The sequence below is a fragment of the Rana temporaria genome, chromosome 6 (genome assembly GCF_905171775.1).
Source record: "Rana temporaria chromosome 6, aRanTem1.1, whole genome shotgun sequence".
NCBI classification, from domain to species: Eukaryota; Metazoa; Chordata; class Amphibia; order Anura; family Ranidae; genus Rana; species Rana temporaria.
This window is the reverse complement of record NC_053494.1, coordinates 177,641,490-177,662,727: the sequence shown is the minus strand read 5'-3', so window position 1 is coordinate 177,662,727 and position 21,238 is coordinate 177,641,490. Positions and strand designations below refer to the sequence as shown.

Sequence of the window (21,238 nt, the reverse complement as noted above, 5' to 3'; positions counted from 1 at the left end):
CGCAGCAACATTCACAAGCCTAGGACACCCAACATTAGATGGTGATTTATTTTCTACAAAGCAAATGTACCATTGCACACTGATACTGACCAGTATCTCAGAGTTTCCCCTCTCCCTCAGTTTCTCCCCCAGTTTCTCCCCCAGTGCTGATGGAAAGGGGCAGGGGAGGGGCAAACAAAGATGCTGTGCAGTCGCCCAACATCCTCCTGATCTACCGACAATGTCATTGGTTGTTGGGAAGCCGGCAGATAGAAGGTTGTAATGATGCACAATGAAAATCTCTGGCTTTGTGTAACTAAAAGGCAGCCTTCATCCACCCGCTGGCTTGCATACAATTTTTGGGCAATAGTAAGGCATTTTGCTAAGGCACCCCAAAGACACTCCATGGTTCCTGCATGTTTATGTCACCTGGGCATGCATGTTTATTCACTGGGGCTGAGCAATTTTGCATTCCTGAGGCTGGCTTTATTTCTGGGGAAATCGCAATCAGTAAAGAAAATCAGAACTGACTAGTTGACAATCTTCCCATGAAGAACCACTTCATGCTCTCTTCCCCCCTTTCTACCTATCTTGGCTCTATATAAAAAAAGATCTTTTATACTTACCTATTTTCAATCTGGTCCGGTCACAGGTTCCTGCAGCTCTGACTCATGGAGCACTTGACAACAGCTAGGAATTTTGGGAGCTGTGAAGTCGGTCATGGGCTCCCAAGGCCCAGCCATTGTTGGCGCTCCCTCTTCTTCCCTACAGCAGCCATTCACTGACATAGGGTAGCCAGAGTAGCATGATCACGTGACCAGAAAATAGGTAATTAATTTTTTTATGTATTTTCTTCAATTTAATAGACAGACGTATAACCATACATAGTTGTATCAAACATGTTCAGTGCATACCATCAATTTTACATTGCAGCATATCAGCTCTCATGGAAATTCTACATTCAATTTCAGTAAGAATTAAAAACTTTACTACCTTCTTTTTATCTTCGGCAATATTAACTTGTTTAAGTGGATGTTTCACTTGTCCCTCGAGCTGCTCTTTTGTTTCTATAACAGTCATGATTCTGGAATCAAGATTAGCGCATATCTAAAAAAAAAGATAATAATTTTGTTTTATTTATCAGGTTCAGAGGAGTATGATACAGAACAGGTAGAACTTCTGTCTGTAAGGTGGTAATAAACCAAAAATGCTATATAATGCAGCATACCAAAACTTGCTATGGTTCCTTGAGCAAATGAGATGCTTTTGCCTCTCAGGTGAGTAACCAGTGACAACAATTTTTGCTATCTGTAAGGGGGTATTTTTACCAATGACCTCAAATGTAAGTGTAGCACCCTCTTAGGTAGGTGCTAGAAGATAGAGTATAGTTTTTGGTCTTTCTGCTTACCAGGAAGATGGTCAGATAAAACTTATGCCGCGTACACACGGTCAAAAAAAGTCCAACGTAATTTTTTCATCGGATATTCCCACCTTGTGTATGCTCCATCTGACTTTTTCCGTCGGAAATTCCGACGGATTAGAAAGCGAACATGACGGAAAAAATTTCTATCGGAAATTCCGTTCGTCTGTATGGAACTCGGACGGAGAAAAAAACATGCATGCTCAGAATCAAGTCGATGCATGCTCGGAAACTTCATTTTTCTCAGCTCGTCGTAGTGTTGTACGTCACCGCATTCTTGACGGTCGGAATTTGGTGTCACAGTTAGGCCCCATACACACGATAGAATCCATCCGCAGATAAATCCCAGCAAATGGGTTTCTGCGGATAGATCCTATGGTGTGTACACGCCAGCGGATCTGTTTCCGCGGAGAAATCTCCTCTGGGATGGATTCCAGCAGATCGGATATTTGCTGACATGCACAACAAATCCATCTGCTGGAATCCATCCCAACAGATGGATCCGCTCGTCTGTACAGACTCACCGGATCCATCCGTCCAAAGGGATTCCCCGCACGCGTCGTAATGATTTGACGCATGCGTGGAATTCCTTATATGACAGCGTCGCGCCCGTCGCCGCGTCATAATCGCGGCGACGGCGCGACACGTCATCGCCAGAGGATTTCCGCGCGGATTTCAATGCGATGGTGTGTACACTCCATCGCATAGAAATCTGCGGAAATCTTTGAGAGGATTTATCCGTGGAAACGGTCCGCTGGACCGTATCTGCGGATAAATTCTCTCGTGTGTATGGGGCCTTAGGGTTGAGCGAACCCGAACTGTGAAGTTCGGGTTCGGTACAGACTTTGGGCTTTTCCCGAACCCGAATAGTTGGAAAAAGTCCGGGTTTGGGTTCGGAGTTCGGTTATGTTTTGGCGCGCTGCACGGCAGCCAATCGCCATTCGTGTTACTACTGTGACTGGGAACTGATCACAGCCATGCCTACTTATGGCATGGCTGTGATTGGCCAGTGCAGCATGTGACCCATCATGTGACGTGTCTCTATATTAGATAGAGGCACACAGCACAGATCGTCACTCTGCTTCACTCTAGATAGGGAAAGGCTGCTGGAATCTGCTGCTTAGGGAAAGTCTTAGGCCGCGTACACACGGGCAAACTTGTACGATGAAACCGGTCCGCCGGACCGTTTTCACCGTACATGTCTGCCCGGGGATTTCTGTAAGATGGCTGTACTAACCATCGTACAGAAATCCGCGGGGCGTGTCCGCGCCGTCGCCGCGACGATGACGCGGCGACGTGGGCGGGCCTGCCAGTTAAATGCTTCCACGCATGCGTCAAAGTCATTCGATGCATGCGAGGGATGGCGGGCGCTCGGACATGTATGGTAGGTCTGTACAGACGACCGAACATGTCCGAGCAGGCAGGATTCCAGCGGACTGTTTTAAAACAAGTCCAGGAATATTTGCCCGCTGGGAAAAGGCCCGGCGGGCAAATGTTTGCTGGAATCCTGCACGCTCGGGCCTACACACGACCGAACATGTCTGCTGAAACTGGTCCGCGGACCAGTTTCAGCAGACATGTTCGGTTGTCTGTACGGCACATTAGGTGTATCTGGCTCGTTTTCACTGTATTTCACTTATGTGAGGGAAAGGTTGCTGAATCTGCTCAGGGAAAGTGTTAGGTCTATGCTGTTATACTGTAGGCCAACACACTAAGACTAATAGTGAAAAGATGGGTTAGGAGAGCCCAAAAAGTGAGGGTGACTGACCCACTGAAAGCAAACAACTCATAAACAAATATATAATAAAGTCTATAAGTGATACGACAGATGGATAATCTTGAAAGAAATTTCCAATACAAGGATCATCTGTATAGGTGAATGCAATCCGATAACTTGTCTCCTATTGCCCTTACCTTACACCAGTGGTATATGCGCAAAGGGCAAAGGTGTTCTCCTCTTATTGGATCAGCGCCGTAACTCCTGGATCAGCTCCAATAGTCCTGGAGGGTTGGAGGACCTGGGATCCGTGTGTCCGTGGTGCCAGGGATGGAGCCAGGGGATAGCCAAAGGATGCAATAAAAAGGTGTGCCACAATGGTGAAGTAAGTTGTGACCAGTAAAAAATGTATTCAAAAAATATATGTTCCAAACGATAAAAAGGAATTTTAAAAACTCGTGAATTCGCGCTATAGCGCTACAGCGTATGACAGCGTGGGACGCGGCGTGACTATCAGCCGACTTACTTCCGTTGGCCTCCGGCTGCTTGCATAGGTCTCACTTCCTACGCCGTTACGTCACCGTCTCGTGACTTCTTCAGGGAAGAAGTCACGAGACGGTGACGTAACAGGGAAGAAGTCACGAGACGGTGACGTAACGGCGTAGGAAGTGAGACCTATGCAAGCAGCCGGAGGCCAACGGAAGTAAGTCAGCTGATAGTCACGCCGCGTCCCACGCTGTCATACGCTGTAGCGCTATAGCGCGAATTCACGAGTTTTTAAAATTCCTTTTTATCGTTTGGAACATATATTTTTTGAATACATTTTTTACTGGTCACAACTTACTTCACCATTGTGGCACACCTTTATATTGCATCCTTTGGCTATCCCCTGGCTCCATCCCTGGCACCACAGACACACGGATCCCAGGACCTCCAACCCTCCAGGACTATTGGAGCTGATCCAGGAGTTACGGCGCTGATCCAATAGGAGGAGAACACCTTTGCCCTTTGCGCATATACCACTGGTTTAAGGTAAGGGCAATAGGAGACAAGTTATCGGATTGCATTCACCTATACAGATGATGCTTGTATTGGAAATTTCTTTCAAGATTATCCATCTGTCGTATCACTTATAGACTGTATTATATATTTGTTTATGAGTCGATTGCTTTCAGTGGGTCAGTCACCCTCACTTTTTGGGCTCTCCTAACCCATCTTTTCACTATTAGTTTTAGTGTGTTGGCCTACAGCCAACTGTGTCATACACTTATACTTTAGCGCTTATCACCCTTTTATTTACTTCGTCATTGGTTTTGTGCACCTATAGATATAGCAGCTTTAGTATTCACTTTTTTACCATTGATATTCAATAGTTTTGGTTTACTATTTACATATCATTTTTTTGGTTTACACTTTCAACACTCGCAGTAGCGCAATAGACCATTCCACTTATATGCTGTTATACTGCTCCAGAAATATCAAGCAGCACACTTTATTTCTTTGATATCTGCATCATCTTAGGGCATCTGGCTCGTTGTCACTGCTTCACTTATGTGAGGGAAAGGTTGCTGAATCATAGGGACAGTTTTAGGTGTATGTTGCTCCAGAAATATCAACAAGCACTCTATTCCTGTGACATCTGCTGTGCTTCATATAGTTTAGGAATTTTGTTCAACTATAGGGGCAGTTTGCAATCTATAGGTGACTCTGAATATTTCAACAGCAGTACACCTGCCACACCACCTGTGCACCTGTAATATACTGTGTTTCTGTCAAGTACATAGTCAGGGAGAGTTTGCTGAAATATTTTTTCTATGGTGGCAGTCAGCACTCTATAGGTGACTGAGTATTTCAACAGCACTACACCTGCCACACCACCTGTGCACCTGTGATATACTGTGTTTCTGTCAAGTACATAGTCAGGGAGAGTTTCCTGAAATATTTATAAAGGTCAAAAATCATTATATTTTTTATTTTAATTTTTTTTATGTTATTTTAAGTTATTTCCCTATCCACATTTATTTCCAGAGTACTTGCCATGCTCTTCCCGACATTTTGCTGCCATTTGCAGCCCTCCAGCCCTTTCCCTTAGTTTTTTAGAGACATTTTTGTAGTCAAAAGTCCGGGTCCCCATTGACTTCAATGGGGTTCGGGTTCGGGTCAAAGTCCGGGTTCGGGTTCGGTCCCAAACCCAATTTTTTTTTTCAAAGTCTGGGTTCGGGTCCGAACCCGAACATCCAGGTGTCCGCTCAACTCTAGTCACAGTGTGTATGCAAGACAGCTTGAACGGAATTCCGTCTGAAAAATCAGTCAGAGTTTATCCCGAAGGAAAATCCAACCGTGTACACAAGGCACTAGTGTGCTCTCTGACTACCAGGGAGCAGGATCTATTGGTTAGGTCTGCTCATTGTACTCAGGTGCAACTCAGCTTGTTCTGACTGTCCCCCACTGTTCCAACAGGGAAACCAAGCGAGAAATACTCTGCACATAAGTGGGAACCCTCTGCCTCTAAGTAGGAACCCCTTGCACCTAAGTGGGAACCCCCTGCACCTAGGTGGGAACTATTGGCAACCAGTTTGCATGTAACCAGGGAGAGACCTACAAAGCCAACACTCAAAAAGCCCCTATGGGGACAGTGCTACATAAAGAACTTTTTTTTAGTGCCCACCACACTACTGTATTATGAGCTGTAGATATAGTAAGCCCAGGAAAATATTTTGGGGGTTTCTCCATGTTAAAAAGGTTGAGTAAGATTAGTTGATGGCATGCTAATAGTACAAGCAGTGTTCTTTAAACTGATGTGTATATCTGTGTGGCCCATTAGAATGCAGGGTCAGGCTTTATGCTGGTCCTTAACCTTTCCTAAGTCTGAAAACAAAAAGTCATGCTCATTCTGTGAAGAAACTCCTTCCATCTCCTTAATATTGTTAAGGAAATTCTTATAGCAACAAACATATAAAAACACATATTAATAGCAAGTCTCAGTTAAATGGCAAAAAAAACATACCCTTAAAATATGCTCTTCAGCTCTTTTAATGTCTTTAGCTCCCCCAACTCCTGGTGAAGCTGTCAGTCCTAAAACCTGAGGAAGAGGAACCATTTCTGCGGAGCCTTCAGTCTTGCGAACTTTCCGATTCCTTTTTTTTTGTTTTATATAGCGTAGCATGATGTTGTTGTAGACAGCATCCTTGTTAGTGTGGTGGCATTCATCAATGATAAGCAGGGAGAAATCTGAAAAACATGTAAACAATTCGTTAATTCCGAAACTTCCGAATTTCCGATTTTTTTAATTTCCGAATTTTGGAAATTCTAAAATGTGAAAATTCTGAAATTTGAAAATTTGAAATTTGAAATTTGAAATTTCGCAAATTTAAAATTCTAAAATTTGAAATTTCAAAAATTCGAGATTCAAAAATTTGAAATTGCAAAATCCGAAAATGTAAAGATTCTAAAATGGGAAATTTGGAAAGTTGAATTTCCGAATTCCAAATTTTCAGAATTTCCGGAATTTTCGAGTATCCGAATCTCTGAAAAAAGCAAAAAAAAAATTAAACGAAAAAAAATAAAAAATTGGCAGTGCACATGTCTAAAGACAAGGGTTCACATATCTGTATTTCCACACTGCTCAACTCCCTAGCGTGCTTGAGGAACAATTGGTTGAGAAGAACTGCATAGGAACGAAAGGGCAAAACTTTACAATGATGTGTCATAATACTGATCAAGGGGTACCGTGTCTCTATCAGTTAACATAAGTTTGGGACTATTGTTCCACTTCAACATAGCAGACAGTATATGCCCAGCTCCTCCTCAGCTCTTCTGCAACACTTCTCTTTTCACAATAACAAGAACATTTGGGCAGCAGAGTGTTCCAGTTTCTAAGCTTACTCTGACTCTGGAGGTGTAAGACTGATGAGATTATGTATTTAAATCATATGACACTCAGAGTTATATAGTTGGCCTGTACCTAAAGCCAGCCAAATCCCGATTTTGACCTGTCAGATCAATAAAGTTTATTTGCAACTTTGTAATGTTATGGTCTTAGAGCCTGTATAACATTTCAGTGGCTTGTGGGCAGGTGCAGTCTAGTTTCTCCACTGCAGGTGGTGCTCAAACACAGCAGTGGTGCAGAGGGAGAGTCAGGCCCTGTACACACGAGGAGACATGTCCGATGAAAACGGTCCGCGGACCGTTTTCATCGGACATGTCTCCTGGGAGCTTTTGGTCTGATGTGTGTACACACCATCAGACCAAAATCTGGTCTGGACAGAGAACGCGGTGACGTAGAAGACACCGACGTTCTCAAACACGGAAGTGCAATGCTTCCACGGATGTGTCGAATCAATTCAACGCATGCGCGGGTTTCTCTCCGCTGGTTAACCAGCGGACATGTCCGACAGACAGGTTTCCAGCGGACAAGTTTCTTTTTATTAATTCTTTATTTTAAAGTTTTCTTTTCATTTTCCATAATAATCTGTGAACATTATACAACATTGTATAACCTTATATAACACAAAAAATACATTTCGGGTATCCATATACTCGTACACTGCTTACACCGACTACATAACTACAACAGAATTTCTATTATTGTACCGTTACACTTAACCACTACTTGTTCTGGATTACCCCGACCTATACCTCGCCTACCCGTTTCCAGATCTTCCCTTATCCACCCCCCTTCCACCCTTCCCCCCCCCCCCCCCCCCCCCTCCCCAAAAAAAAAAAAAAAAAGGGCATCCATGTCACTCCCATATTCTCCCTGCATCTCCGCCGTCTCCTTCCTCTACTCCTCCCCCCTCAAAGCTCTCCTTCTCTGTATCTTATATAGGGATCCCATATCAGTCTGTACCTATCTTCTTGTTCTCTTATGCCCATGGTAAGCTTTTCCATTTGTTGAATTTCCGAAATTCTACCTAGCCATTGCTGTTTGTTTGGGATGTTTGTACTTTTCCACAGGATTGGGATACACGCCCTAGCTGCAACTAGTAGATGTCTTAACAAAGATTTTTTGAACCTGGCCACAGAGATTGGTAAATCCAGCAGTAAATACGTGGCGGGATTGCCTCCCAGATCCACCTCCACAATATCCTTGACCGTGTCTCTAACCATTTTCCAGAAATCCCCCAACTTTGCACATGTCCAGAAAATATGTAACATATTTCCCTTTTCCCTACCGCATCGCCAACATCTATCTGACACCTCCGGAAATATCCGGTTTAACACTACTGGGGTTTTGTACCATCTGATTAAGATTTTGTAACCTCCCTCTTGGTATCTGGTGGCCAAAGATGCTTTATGTGTGAAATTAAAAATTTTCGTTCTCTGGTTTTCCGTGAAGGCAACCTCCAACTCTCTTTCCCAAGCTCTTATGAACGGTAAGTCAGTCGGTGCTGCCTCGTCCACCCATAGGCTATACATCAATGAGAGGCCATGTCTTATCTCTTCCCCCTTTAAGCATATTTCCTCATAACCTGAGAGATCTCTAAGCGGTTTCCCTTTTGGGTTCATAGCTCTGATTGCCGTTTTTAGTTGATTTTGTCTCATTGGGTCGAGTTCGTTTATTGGTGGTTCCTCCCTTTCATCCCTTCCAGCCCTGTGAGTCTCCCCCTCAAAGTGTATTACTCTACTCCAGCCTAACCGTTTTAGCGTCTTAAAGTGTGTATCTTCTATCCCTAACTGAAATTTCGGATTCCCCAAAACCGGGGTAAGTGGGCTTGGGAGGACCGAGCATTTCGTTTTCCTGAATAATTTTTTCATTACTCGCAAGGTGGCCCCTATTGTTGGATGTTTCTTTACTTCTCCTGGTATATCTACTTCCTGTATCCACGCCATACCTTCCAATGGGATATTTGTGATCATTTGCTCTATATGGATCCAGGGTTTATGCTTCTCTCGTGTACACCACTCGACCACTCTTGCCATGTGGGCTGCTTCGTGATATCCCACTGGGTCAGGAAAGCCCACTCCTCCCCTCTCCTTGGGTAGCGCTAATATTTCCCTACGTATTCTCGCCTTTTTCCCTGCCCATACAAACTGCACGAACCTAGATCTTAAGTCCTTTAAGTAACTCGGGGGAATCTTTACCGGTAGAGTTTGGAATAGATAAAGTAGTCTTGGTAGCACATTCATTTTTAAGATGCTAATTCTCCCGAACCATGAGTACGTTTCTTTTTCCCATCTAATGAAGTCAGATTTAATTTGCCTCGTCAACGGAACAAAATTCAATTCAAAAATTCTATTTAAATTTTTTGATATTTTTGTTCCTAGATAGAGTATGTGCGATTCTGACCATTTAAAGGGAAAGTTCACTGTTAGCTGGTCTTTTGCCTGTTTGTTTACTTCTATCCCCATTGCCTCTGACTTGGTGTAATTTACTTTGAAATTAGAGAGGGCTCCGTATTCCCTTATCTCTCTCATCAAAGGTGGCAATGATAATTCTGGGGCCATTATTGAGAACAAGAGATCATCTGCGAAAGCCGCCACTTTGTATTCCACTCCTTTAACCTGATATCCCCTTATGTCTGCATTTGATCTAATTGTCCTCAAAAATGGCTCCAGTGTTAAAATAAATATAATCGGGGAGAGCGGGCAACCTTGTCTGGTCCCGTTCTGGATTGGAAATGAATCAGATAACACTTCATTAACCTTTACCCTTGCCGACGGGCAAGAGTAGAGGCTTGCAATCCAATTCTGCATGCCTACACCCAGCCCTATATACTTAAGTGTAGCCTTCAAGAAGCCCCAATCCACCCTATCGAAGGCTTTCTCCGCATCAGTTGAAATAAGTGCTATTGGTTTATGGTGGACTTGGGCCAAGTGAATGGTACTTAACACTCTTTGAGTATTCTCCCTTCCCTCTCTTCCAGGTACAAAGCCCACCTGGTCTGGATGTACGAGGGATGAGATATTGGGTGCTAGTCTGTTGGCAATTATCTTTGAAAATATTTTTAAGTCTATGTTCAACAATGATATCGGTCGATAGCTCGCACAGACTGTGGGATCTTTCCCTTCCTTGGGGATGACAGCTATGTGTGCCCCTAATGTTTCTCTTCTCATCGGGTGTCCTTCTTTCAGAGAATTAAAGGCCTCTAAAAATTTCGGTATTATTTTATCTTGGAAAATTTTGTAGTACCGGAGCGTATAGCCATCTGGCCCTGGTGATTTACCTGGTTTCATTTCCTTTATTACTTCCTGACATTCCTTTGCTGTGATCGGACCTTCCATACTTTCTATCTTTTCCTCTGGTATTTTAGGCATTTCTGACTTCATTAGATATTCTTTTACTCTCACTTCTCTGTTATGTACTTTCTCTACCTGAGATTGATTAGTCAGTTGGTACAGATCTCTGTAGTACTCTCTGAATGCGTTTGCTATTAAATGTGAGGGGCTCACTAATTTATCTCCCTGTGTTTTTATTTTCTCTATATGTTTTCTAGCTCTAGACTCTCTCAGTGCATTCGCAAGCATTTTGCTAGGTTTATTGCCGAATTCATAGTAAGCCCTTCTACATCTATTCAGCTGGGCTTTCGCCTTGTCCATCAATAGTAAATTTAGTTTCTCCCGTAAGGATATCAGTCTTTCCTCCTTTCCTATTTTCTGCACTTTCTTATGTTCATTTTCCACCGTTTTAATTTCTCTTAGTAAGGAATCTATTTTTGCTCCTAGTTTTCTCTTCCTCTGTGCCCCCAATGAAATCAGTATTCCCCTTAGGTAACACTTATGTGCTTCCCACTTACAAAGTGGGGATGTTCCATCGTCCCTGTTTGTATCAAAAAATATCTCTATTTCCTGCCCAATCTTCTCCTCATATTCTGGGTCCTTGATTAAGGTCTCGTTGAGCTTCCAGTTCCATTCTCTAGGTCCTGTTACTCCCCAGTCAATAAGACAACTGACTGGGGCATGATCTGAAATTGTAATCGACCCAATTGAGGATTCTTTTAAATTCAACAGGACTGCTCGGTCAAGGAAGATATAGTCGATTCGTGTGTAGGTTTTGTGTTTGTGGGAGTAAAAGCTATAATCTCTGTCGTGTACATGCTGGGATCTCCAGCTGTCCACTATTTGCAGGTCGTACAACATATTTCTTACTTGTCTAAGTTTAGAATTAGATATGCTGTAGGACCCCCTGGAAGAGTCCATTTTCGGATCCAACAGCATATTCATGTCTCCTCCTACTATAAGGGCCCCTTCTTTGTTTTCTTTTATTATTTCTACAAATTTACCCATAGTGGACACTGGGTCTTCATTGGGGAGATAAATATTTACTAATGTAACCTTTCTTTCATTTATTAGGCCTTTTATCAATATGAACCTCCCTTCTTCATCAGTCACTACCTTAGATTCTTTCCAAGTTATGTTTTTGGCAAATAAAATAGCTACTCCATTCGCTTTTGATGACTGGGAAGCCCCCATATATACCACTGGGAATCTCTGGCTCTTCCATTTTGGAATCTTATCTTTTCTGAAGTGGGTTTCCTGTAAAAACACAATATGTGTTTTTAATCTCCCCAATTCATACATCAGTTTCGTTCTTTTTTCCGGGATATTAAGCCCTTTCACATTGTACGATGTTATATTTAGTCTATGCATTTCTGATCTCATAGTTACGTTGTCGTTTATATACCCGATTTTCCTAACCCCCGTCAACTTTTACCACCGGTCTGAGCCCTTATCTCCCATAAGGCATATGAGGAGAGAGGAAGGCGACCGGCCCGATTAACCCTAATGGAAGGACACAAGATGAGGAAAAAAAAAAAAAAAAAAAAAAAAAAAAAAAAAAAACCCCCGGGTCCCCCCCCCCCCTTGTATCTCAGGCTCAAGATCTCCGTCCAGATGTCTGAGTAATTGTGAGAGGAAAAAAAAAAACAAAAAAAAAAAAACAAAGAAAAAACAACCCCACGCGTCTCCGACTTCCCTCCTACAGGAGGAGAGACGCTAAATGGGGGGAAGTGTGAGAGCACAGCGGAGAGTCTCCTCCGGTTCCCCTATCAGCACTCACCCTCTTTCTTTTTAAATCTAAGTCTATTGCCCCTCACCCCTCCATTTCTATGAAAACTTATCGCTAACCATCCGGTTTACTAGCGGCCAATGTTGTCCTTCTACACAGACTTCTCCTCTTATCTCAAACTTTTCCCATAAGTAATATGTAAGTTATGCTTATTTGGATATATTACATATACATTAATAAAACCGAAAACAAAACCAGCAAAGGCGCTTTAAACCAAAATTTCAAAACATAATTTCACATCTCTATGATCACATATAGGTTAGCACCTACCTCTTCCCTTACCCCCATAACCCCCTCTCATGTTCCCGGTAACATCTTCTGTTCCCCCTCTGAACCTCCCCAACACCCCCACCACCCCCCCCTCCCCTCTCTCACAGCTCCTTGTCATCTCAACTCACTCCCCACACTGAGCCGTCAACCTTGCCTTTTACTCTACTCTCTTTTAACTCTACTTCCCCTAGTTCCTACATCACTTCTAGAATGCCCTTTCCCACCCTCCCTCCCTCTTACTTCCTCCCGCCCTCTTTCCCTCTCCCCCAAACCCTATACCCCCCACCTACCTCTTAGTTCTTGAACTTCCTCCCTCTTGCGTGCTCACAAAAATACCGCCACTTAAAATACATAGACTAGTGTTGACTTAGCATAGTAAAAAAAAAAAAAAAAAAAAAAGGCTCTAACCACTTCTACAATGTACCCTAGCCTCCCCCCCCCCCCCCCCCCCCCTTCAACGGTCAAGAAAAAATCCAGTGTATATCTTATAGTGCCAGACATAATTATCTATGTATGTCACTATATCTGTGTGGCAATGTGCCAGTGAGCTCCCTTAGCATCCCCCCCACACAAAAAAAAACAGAACAATAATAATTAAATACATAAATCAATATATAAATAAATAAATTCCCCTTCCCCCTAGTGGCCTACTCCGTGTGAATCATAATACAATGTGTTCTTATTTGTATCCAGTGTCCAGTGTCCTCTCTTACCCCCCCCCCCCTCCCGGGCCCAGTACACCCCTCCCCTTTTACTATCGGAACAACTAACGGGAACTAGGGTGTTGAATTAGTTTGAGGAAAATAAACAAAGCAGAGAGAAGGAGGGAAAAAAAAAAAAAAAAAGGAAGGGGGGGGGGGGGGGAACCGAGAAAGAAGGCCACACTTCCAAGCACCACTGGTGACGGATAGGTGTCCCCCCCTAACCTCCCCTAGTTTCACATTTCAGATCTATATATAACCCTCTGGGCAGCTATCCTTCTCTGCGTCCCGATACATTCCTTTGCAGCAACCAAAAAAAAAAAAAAAAAAAAAAAAAAAAAGGTTTAGGAGGCCCCCGTTTCAGACTGCTTTTCATTCCTATAGGTAAGAACCTATAATACAAATAATTCTTACATATCATCCTTGTCTGGAAATTAAAAAGCAAAAAAGCTGATCCCCCAAAAAGAGGAAAAAAAAAAAAAAAAAAAAAGGGGGAAACACGGAACACCCAAACTCTAATGAGGGAAGAAAAAAAAAAAAGAAAGGACTGTGTATTTTTCTATGGGCCCAGTCTAGCTGCGACTTAGTCCGATCTTGCTAGTAAACTCAGATATATGTTTTTTTTTCTTATAATATTTTTCTATCTTTCCTTCTTTCACCATATCCAGGCGGGGCCAGCCAGTTGGGCACGGTTATTGGTTCTACCCCCAAAAATTGAAAAAACCTAGGGAGTTGCGAAGGCTCGCTTAGATAATAGGTTTCTGCTTCCTTCTTCACGATTAAGGCTAGAGGGAAACCCCAACGGTAGGTAGCCCCAGTGTCTCTTATGTATTCTAATAGGGGTTTTAGTAACCTTCTCCTGCTTTTAGTTTGCGGGCAGAGATCCGGGAAGATTTGAATATCCGACTCCTCCAAGACCCCTGCTGTACCCTCCTTCCAGGCAATTCTAAGGATATCCTCCTTTATCCTATAGAAATGGACTCTACAGAGTACATCACGCGGGGCCACTCGATCTTGATACCTCCCGAGGGGGATTTTATGCACCCGGTCTAGCTCCAGTGGCGATTCTTGGGGTCTTTTCAATAATTTGTTCAATACTGCCGTTACCACCTCTCTCAACTCCATCCCTTCATACTTATCAGGTATTCCCTTTATCCGCAAATTGTTTCTTCTGCTTCTGTTATCTGTTTCTTCAGCTTGTAACTGTAGTCTAATTAATTGGAGTTGCTGGGATTGAACTCTCTCTTCCAATTCTGCCATTCTGAGCTCCATGACACCCTGCTGCTCCCCACACCTTTCAACTTTTTGATCTACCTCCGCCACTTTTACTCGTACTTTCTCAATCTCCCCCATCATTGCGGCAGTAATGTTTGCTACGATTTGTTGCATATCTTCCTTGGTCGGAAGTGCTTGAATAAGCATACTAATTTGCCTATTATCTGGGGGATGCTCCGTCTCTTCCCTCCTTGTTTGCAGGGAAGTTTGTGATAATGGCAGCTTAAATGATTCGGCTGACCCACTACGCTCAGTCAGGTTCTCCCTTTCATCTCCATGAAATTGGGCGCTGTACCCTTTATCCATATTCAAGGACACGGACAATACCCCAGATAAAGTCTCTGATAGTCTGCCCGGCACCTGTGATGCTCCTACTGGGGGGGGCGGAGGTATAAGTGTTAGTAGTAATGGGGATTTGGATTCAAGGTGAGCCTGCTGATCTAGTGAGAGATGGTGAAACTGGGTGCCTGTATGTGCTGTTAGTCCTTCTGATATTGTAGTGTCTCTCACCTGTGTTCCTGAAGGCTCTGGCGCTCCCCCTTCACTTCCCCCCTTGCAGGTTATCAGTTGAGTCACAGCTGGTATGCCGGGGGTCTCAAGTTGTGCCGGCGCTAGTGCTGGCTGGGCGGGCAGTACACTCTCTGCGAGGGAGTTCCGTCTGCTTACCGCGTAATCCTCGTGCTGTTTCTGTTGGTCTCCTTTAACTGTCATGTAGCGCGTTATGTACGCGTGTCCGGGCTGAGCGGGAGCTCCCCTAAAGTTCTTCCCAGCGCTACGTCCACGCCGCGACATCGACGGCTGTAAGGAATTATCCTCTTGCGGTGATGGTAGTCTCTCCCCCCGGCCAGCCAGTCAACAGTAGTGGGGGTGAGGGGCCCTGGTATGACCGCTCTCCTGTCCGTGTGTGCTCGGGGAACCGCTAGACTCTCCTAGTCAGAGCGTCTAGTCCGCCATGTCCTCGACTCCTCCCCCGGAAACGGAAGTCCACACCATCGTTTTCTCCGGACAAGTTTCTAAGCATGCTAAGAAACTTTTGTCCACTGGAAACCTGTCCGCTAGGCCAGGAAACCTGTCCGCTAGGCCGTACACACGGTCGGACATGTCCGCGGAAACTGGTCCGCGGACCAGTTTCATCGGACATGTTCGGTCGTGTGTACGGGGCCTAAGTCAGTCGGAACATGGTTCGTTTATGGTTTCCTGGAGTACTGGGGCAGTGATCCGATTGGATGCCATATTGTACTAACTGGCCACATATGGGGTATGCCCCATGGCCCTGTACATATGTTATTTCCCTTCTCCCCCTTTACAAGTTTGTGACATACTCCTTGTATATTTTGTACAGGTATTTTTGTACGGGCGGATGCCCGAAACCAATGAGGACATGGCTTGTTTTGGTGGGGGGTGGATGTAGCAACATTCTAGGTAGGTGCTAGAAGAGAGTATAGTTGTTGGTCTTTCTGCTTACCAGGAAGATGGTCAGGTAAAACTTAGTGTGCTCTCTGCCTACCAGGGAGCAGGATCTATTGGTTAGGTCTGCTCATTGTACTCAAGCGCAGCTCATCATGTTCTGACTGTGCCCCACTGGTCCAATAGGGAGGCATATTGGATAGTGGGAGTGGACCTGGCAAGTGAGTGACAGACTAGCAGTCATGAGCTTGGGCGTGTTCAGACTAGGATCCAAACCCACATGTGTGAGCCCGCTGGGAAGCTGTCATCTTCAGCTGGGGCATTCCCACCCCTCAGCCATGCCCCTTTGTATATGTGCAACTGTGGGGAATGCCCTGAATGCAAATGGATGGTATGTACAGGTATTGGCTTCCTGGCAGGCTCACATTGGTTGTGTTTGGACTAGGACCCAGAACCCACCTATTTAATCACTACTTGTTAGCCCTTTTTAACAGTTTAGAAATGGAAGCTACACAAGGCATGTCAAGGTGAGGGGTAGAGAGGCCAAAAGAGTTTCAGTGCAACCTTGCCCACTGTGTGCTTACACACTAGAGCTGCACGATTATTCGTCAAGAATCGTTATCGCGATCTTTTTCCCATTGCAATTCTTGACACAGGGTTTCACAATCTTTGACATGAAAATAATTTTCTCTCTGCACTTTGGTATGCAAAGAATTTCCTCTGCTCTCAGCCAAAAGTCAAAGTCTGGGCAATCTGCCAAGTCTGGGCAGCCTGCCAAGTTTTTAAAACATTCTTTATCGGTGGAAAGTTAAGTCTAAACATTGCATCACATCAAAGGAATAAACTTCTGTATGTAAATTAGAAACGTTTAACCACTTAAACACCAACCCTTTTTCTGACAGCTCTTTTCAAGTTAAAATCATAATTTTTTTTGCTAGAAAATTACATTATATCATTTTTTATTAGAGACCCTAGAGCAGGGGTACTGAATTAAAATTCACGGGGGTCCAGTCGGAAGAAAATTCTTCCAGCGGAGGTCCGAATGCCAAATTGGTGCTATGACGCCACATGATATCCTCCACTTGACAACCTCCCATCACAGTGCCCCACCACCACCACACACATGCACACACCTTTATGACCCACACACATTGCACTTTTTTTTCTTTCAACTTTATTGAAATGTAAAAATACCTTTTATTAATTTTTATGCACCACAGTTCAATTGCGATGCATAGAAACAGAATGCATTTTGCAACACACTGCTCAGTACGCAGGGGCGCTGTTGCAGTGTGAACAGGACACATAGAAAACAATTGTTTTCTATTGCCCTTGCAGAGACTGACGCATCACAGACCCCCCCCCCCCCATCACAGACTGACCGCCCAAATCACAGACCCCTCATTACAGCCTAATCCCCCCCCATCACAGACTGACCTGACCCATCACAGACTGACCTGACCCATCACAGACTGACTCCCCCATCACAAACTGGTCCTGACCCATCACAGACCCCTTATCACAGACCCCCTATCACAGACCCCCTATCACAGACCCCCTATCACAGACCCCCTATCACAGACTGACCCCCTAAATCCCCAACCCCCTATTACAGACTGACCCCCCCCAAATCACAGACCCCCTATCACAGACTGACGTGACCCATCACAGACCCCCATCACAGACTGACCCCCCAAATCACAAACTGGTCCTGACCCATCACAGACCCCCTATCACAGACTGCCCCCCCATCACAAACTGGTGCTGACACATCACAGACCCCCTATCACAGACTGACCCCCCCATCACAAACTGGTCCTGACACATCAGACTCCCCATCACAGACTGACCCCCCCAAATCACAGACCCCCTATCACAGACTGACCTGACTCATCACAGACTGACCCCCCATCACAAACTGGTCCTGCTGACCCATAACAGACCCCTAGAACAGACTGACCCCCAAATCACAGACCCCTTATCACAGACTGACCCCCCCAAATCACAAACTGGTTCTCACCCATCACAGACCCCCTATCACAGGCTGACCCCCCCCCCATATCACAAACTGGTCCTGACCCATCACAGGCCCCCTATCACAGGCTGACCCCCCCCCCATCACAAACTGGTCCTGACCCATCACAGGCTGACCCCCCCCCCCCATCACAAACTGGTCCTGACCCATAACAGACCCCCTATAACAGACTGACCCCCCCAAATGACAAACTGGTTCTGACCCATCACAGACCACCCCTATCACAGGCTGATCTCCCCCCCATCACAAACTGGTCCTGACCCATAACAGACTTACCCCCAAATCACAGACCCCCTATCACAGACTGACCCCCCCAAATCACAAACTGGTCCTGACCTATCACAGGATGACCCCCCCCCATCACAAACCCCCATCACAGACGGGTCCTGACACATCAGACTCCCCATCACAGACCTGTCCTGTCCTGTCCTGTTTGTCCTGTTTGTCCTGTATTGCATTGCATTGCACTCCCCCCTCCCCACAGAACCCTACCTTAATCACACACAGGAAATGAAGCATGGCCGCTCTGGACTATGGGCGGGACTTTGCCCATTAAAAGTGAGTGATTTATTGCTAGGACCGCCCCCGCTGCCTAGCAACCAATCACCCACTTTTTAACTTAAAAAGTCCCGCCCTTTGTCCAGAGCAGTCGCGCTCCGTGTCCTGTGTGATTAAGACAGGCAGTGTGGGGAGGGGGGAGTGTAGCGAGGGGGGAGTGCAGTGATGTGAGAAAAGGCACGGACCTGCCGCACCTGCCGCGCCTGCCATGCTGTGTATATAGCGGCATCCGCAGCGGCAGGCAGGCGGGCGGGCGAGCGAGCCGGTGACAGAGGACACACGGGAAACTACTTGGCGGGGCTGCGGTCCGGATAGAATGGCCACTGGGGCCGGAACCGGACCGCGGTCCGCCATTTAGTGATGCCCGCCCTAGAGAATAAAATGGCGGTTGTTGCAATATTTTATGTTGCACTGTATTTGCGCAGCAGTCTTTTTAAATGCAATTTTTTGGGAAAAAATTACTTTAATGAATTAAAAAAAAAACCTAGCCAGTAAAGTTAGCCCTTTTTTTTTGTATAAATGTAAAAGATTTTACACCATGAGAATCGTGAGAGAATCGTGATCTTCATTCTAAGCAAAAAAATCGTGATTCTCATTTTGGCCAGAATCGTGTAGCTCTATTACACACCATGCCATTTCACCAACAATGCTTAAACTGTCAAACAAAATCTCCTGCGCTCAACAATGGTGTGATAGCAATGAAAGTAGACTGGAATTCCTATGGCTCCCAGTACATGCACAGGCCTTGCTGCCCACCAAGGGTCAGGGGATACTCAATGGGAACACTGTAAAAGAATAAATAGAATGCACACCAACCTTGCGCATTACTCAAGTAATATTTATTAAAAATAACAAAGAAGGAAAGCATATCAGAGTCCACAATGGACAAAAAGAAACCAGGTTACCAGGACTGTGTCCAAAACGCATTCCAGATGGCTGATGAGTTTTGAGGGGGGATCCCCTCTTCCTCAGAGCCATTCACAGTCCTGGTGACCTGGTTGCATTTTGTCCATTGTGGATATGCTTTTATTATCGACTATGTTTGTAAGTATGTTTCCTTCTTTGTGATTTTAATAAAATATTACGGCTGGTGCGCCCTCTCTTCATTCTTTTTGCAATGCTTAAGCTGTACATGGAAAACAAGAATGAAGACCCATATGGATTGCTCTGACAGTTAGGGTGTCAGTCTGGGACCTTTTATCATAATCAGGCATGTGTTACTGACACATCTAAAAACTTTTATTTTTTTTGGTCAGTTTTGGATACTGTGGGACAGGATTACAACCTCTGTCTGATTTTCACGGCTATCCGGGACTCTGTTAGCTATGTTTTCCTTTACTTCCTGTCCTGCTGACAGTGTTTTACTAGACAGGAAGCAGAGGAAAATCTCAAATAGGGACACACAAATAAAACTCTGCCAAGGCTAGTATTTTCCTACCTAGATTGTGTAGCTGTTGATGAAATCTCCTCACTTCCAGACTTGTAAAACGTTGTTAGCAGGACAAATAGTAAGTGTTGCCCTTGTTAGCAGTTAAGTTCTATCCCTTCCCCACTTTATCCAAAAGTAATAAAACAATTTTGGTTTGATACATACTGTAACAATATGTATGAGGCCGCATTCACACCTGAGCGTATCGTTTTCGGTCGTTTTTTCCGGCGTTTTGTCGCGCGTATTCACGCGTTTGCATACATCGTTGTCCGTCGTTTTTTATTTTAGCCAATAGGAAAAATGATCATCTCTTTCATCATTTGTTGCTATGTTTGTAGATTTTTTTTTTATCTTCTTCCTGGGTGAATGTTCTATTTCACAGAACAGATTAAAGCGACAAAACACGCTGAGAAACGCTCATTGTCGCGCTAGATGCTTGAATCGAGAGTTTCCATTAGTTTCTATGGGAATACAAACGTTCAAAAAAGCCCAAATCAGCCGAATTCGAGTGGCAAAAAAGGATCCAGAACTTGTTTGAGTTTCAGGCGTTCGGCTTCAGGCGTTTTGGAGTGGAGATGTGAACCATCTCCATTGAGAATAATGTATTTTTTCCCCTCTAGCGTTTTATAGCTTCAGGCTTCAGGCTACAAAACGCTCAGGTGTGAATGCAGCCTAAGTGGCTGAGAATTGCTCTTGACAGCCCTGCCACCCTAGTCCATGGCCTATTTTAAGAAATGCCAAAGCGCAGAGGAGGCTTAGGCAGAAGAAGTTAACACTAGGGGGCGATCAATGGGTTATGTGTGTTCCCTAGGTGTGTTCTAACTGTAAGGGGGATGAGCTACCAGAGACATGAGAGATCACTGTTCCCGATAACTGGGAACAGAAGACCTCTGACATGTCACTAGGCAAAACGGGGAATCGCCTTGTTAACACTAACAGATCCCCGTTCTGCTTCTGTACACCGCAACTGCCGTACATCTAGGGTGATTCCCGCAGGAGAGCTGACCTGCTTCCATATGATGATGACGGCTGGTCAGCAAGTGGTTAAACTTTACCTTAAAACAAAGCTCTTCCAGCGTCGAGATGTCAGTGTTGCAGGCGCTTTCATCTTCACCCCTCTCACTTGATATTCAGACTAGTTGACCTATCTAGCATAAAACCAGATTGATCTGGGTGGACAACACTTTGTATACCTTTACTCAGTCTAGCGGCTATTACTGGGGCCAGTAATTTAACATCTGCACAATGTAATGAAATCGGCCTGTATGAACAGGGTTGCAATAGGTCTTTTCCTTTCTTAGGTAGGACAACTATAGTGACTTCCATCATGGAGAAGGGTAATGTATACATATAGTAAAATTAAAAATATTTGAAAAAGAAACAAAAAAAAACAAAAACAGAGTTTACTTCCTCTTTAAAGCAAGTCAGGCAACGACACAC

At 44.6% G+C, this 21,238-nt stretch overlaps 1 protein-coding gene across 1 annotated transcript in view; it reads right to left on the bottom strand.

Annotated features, from left to right (window-relative positions):
- The window catches only part of IFIH1 (interferon induced with helicase C domain 1), a 92,656-nt gene that overhangs the window by 31,415 nt on the left and 40,003 nt on the right, over positions 1-21,238 (bottom strand). The window contains exons 8-9 of the mRNA XM_040357856.1: positions 6,124-6,347; positions 973-1,086 (exon numbers count right to left, since the gene is read on the bottom strand). Of these exons, the coding sequence (XP_040213790.1) occupies positions 973-1,086; positions 6,124-6,347 (338 nt within the window). The remainder of the gene's footprint in view (positions 1-972; positions 1,087-6,123; positions 6,348-21,238) is intronic.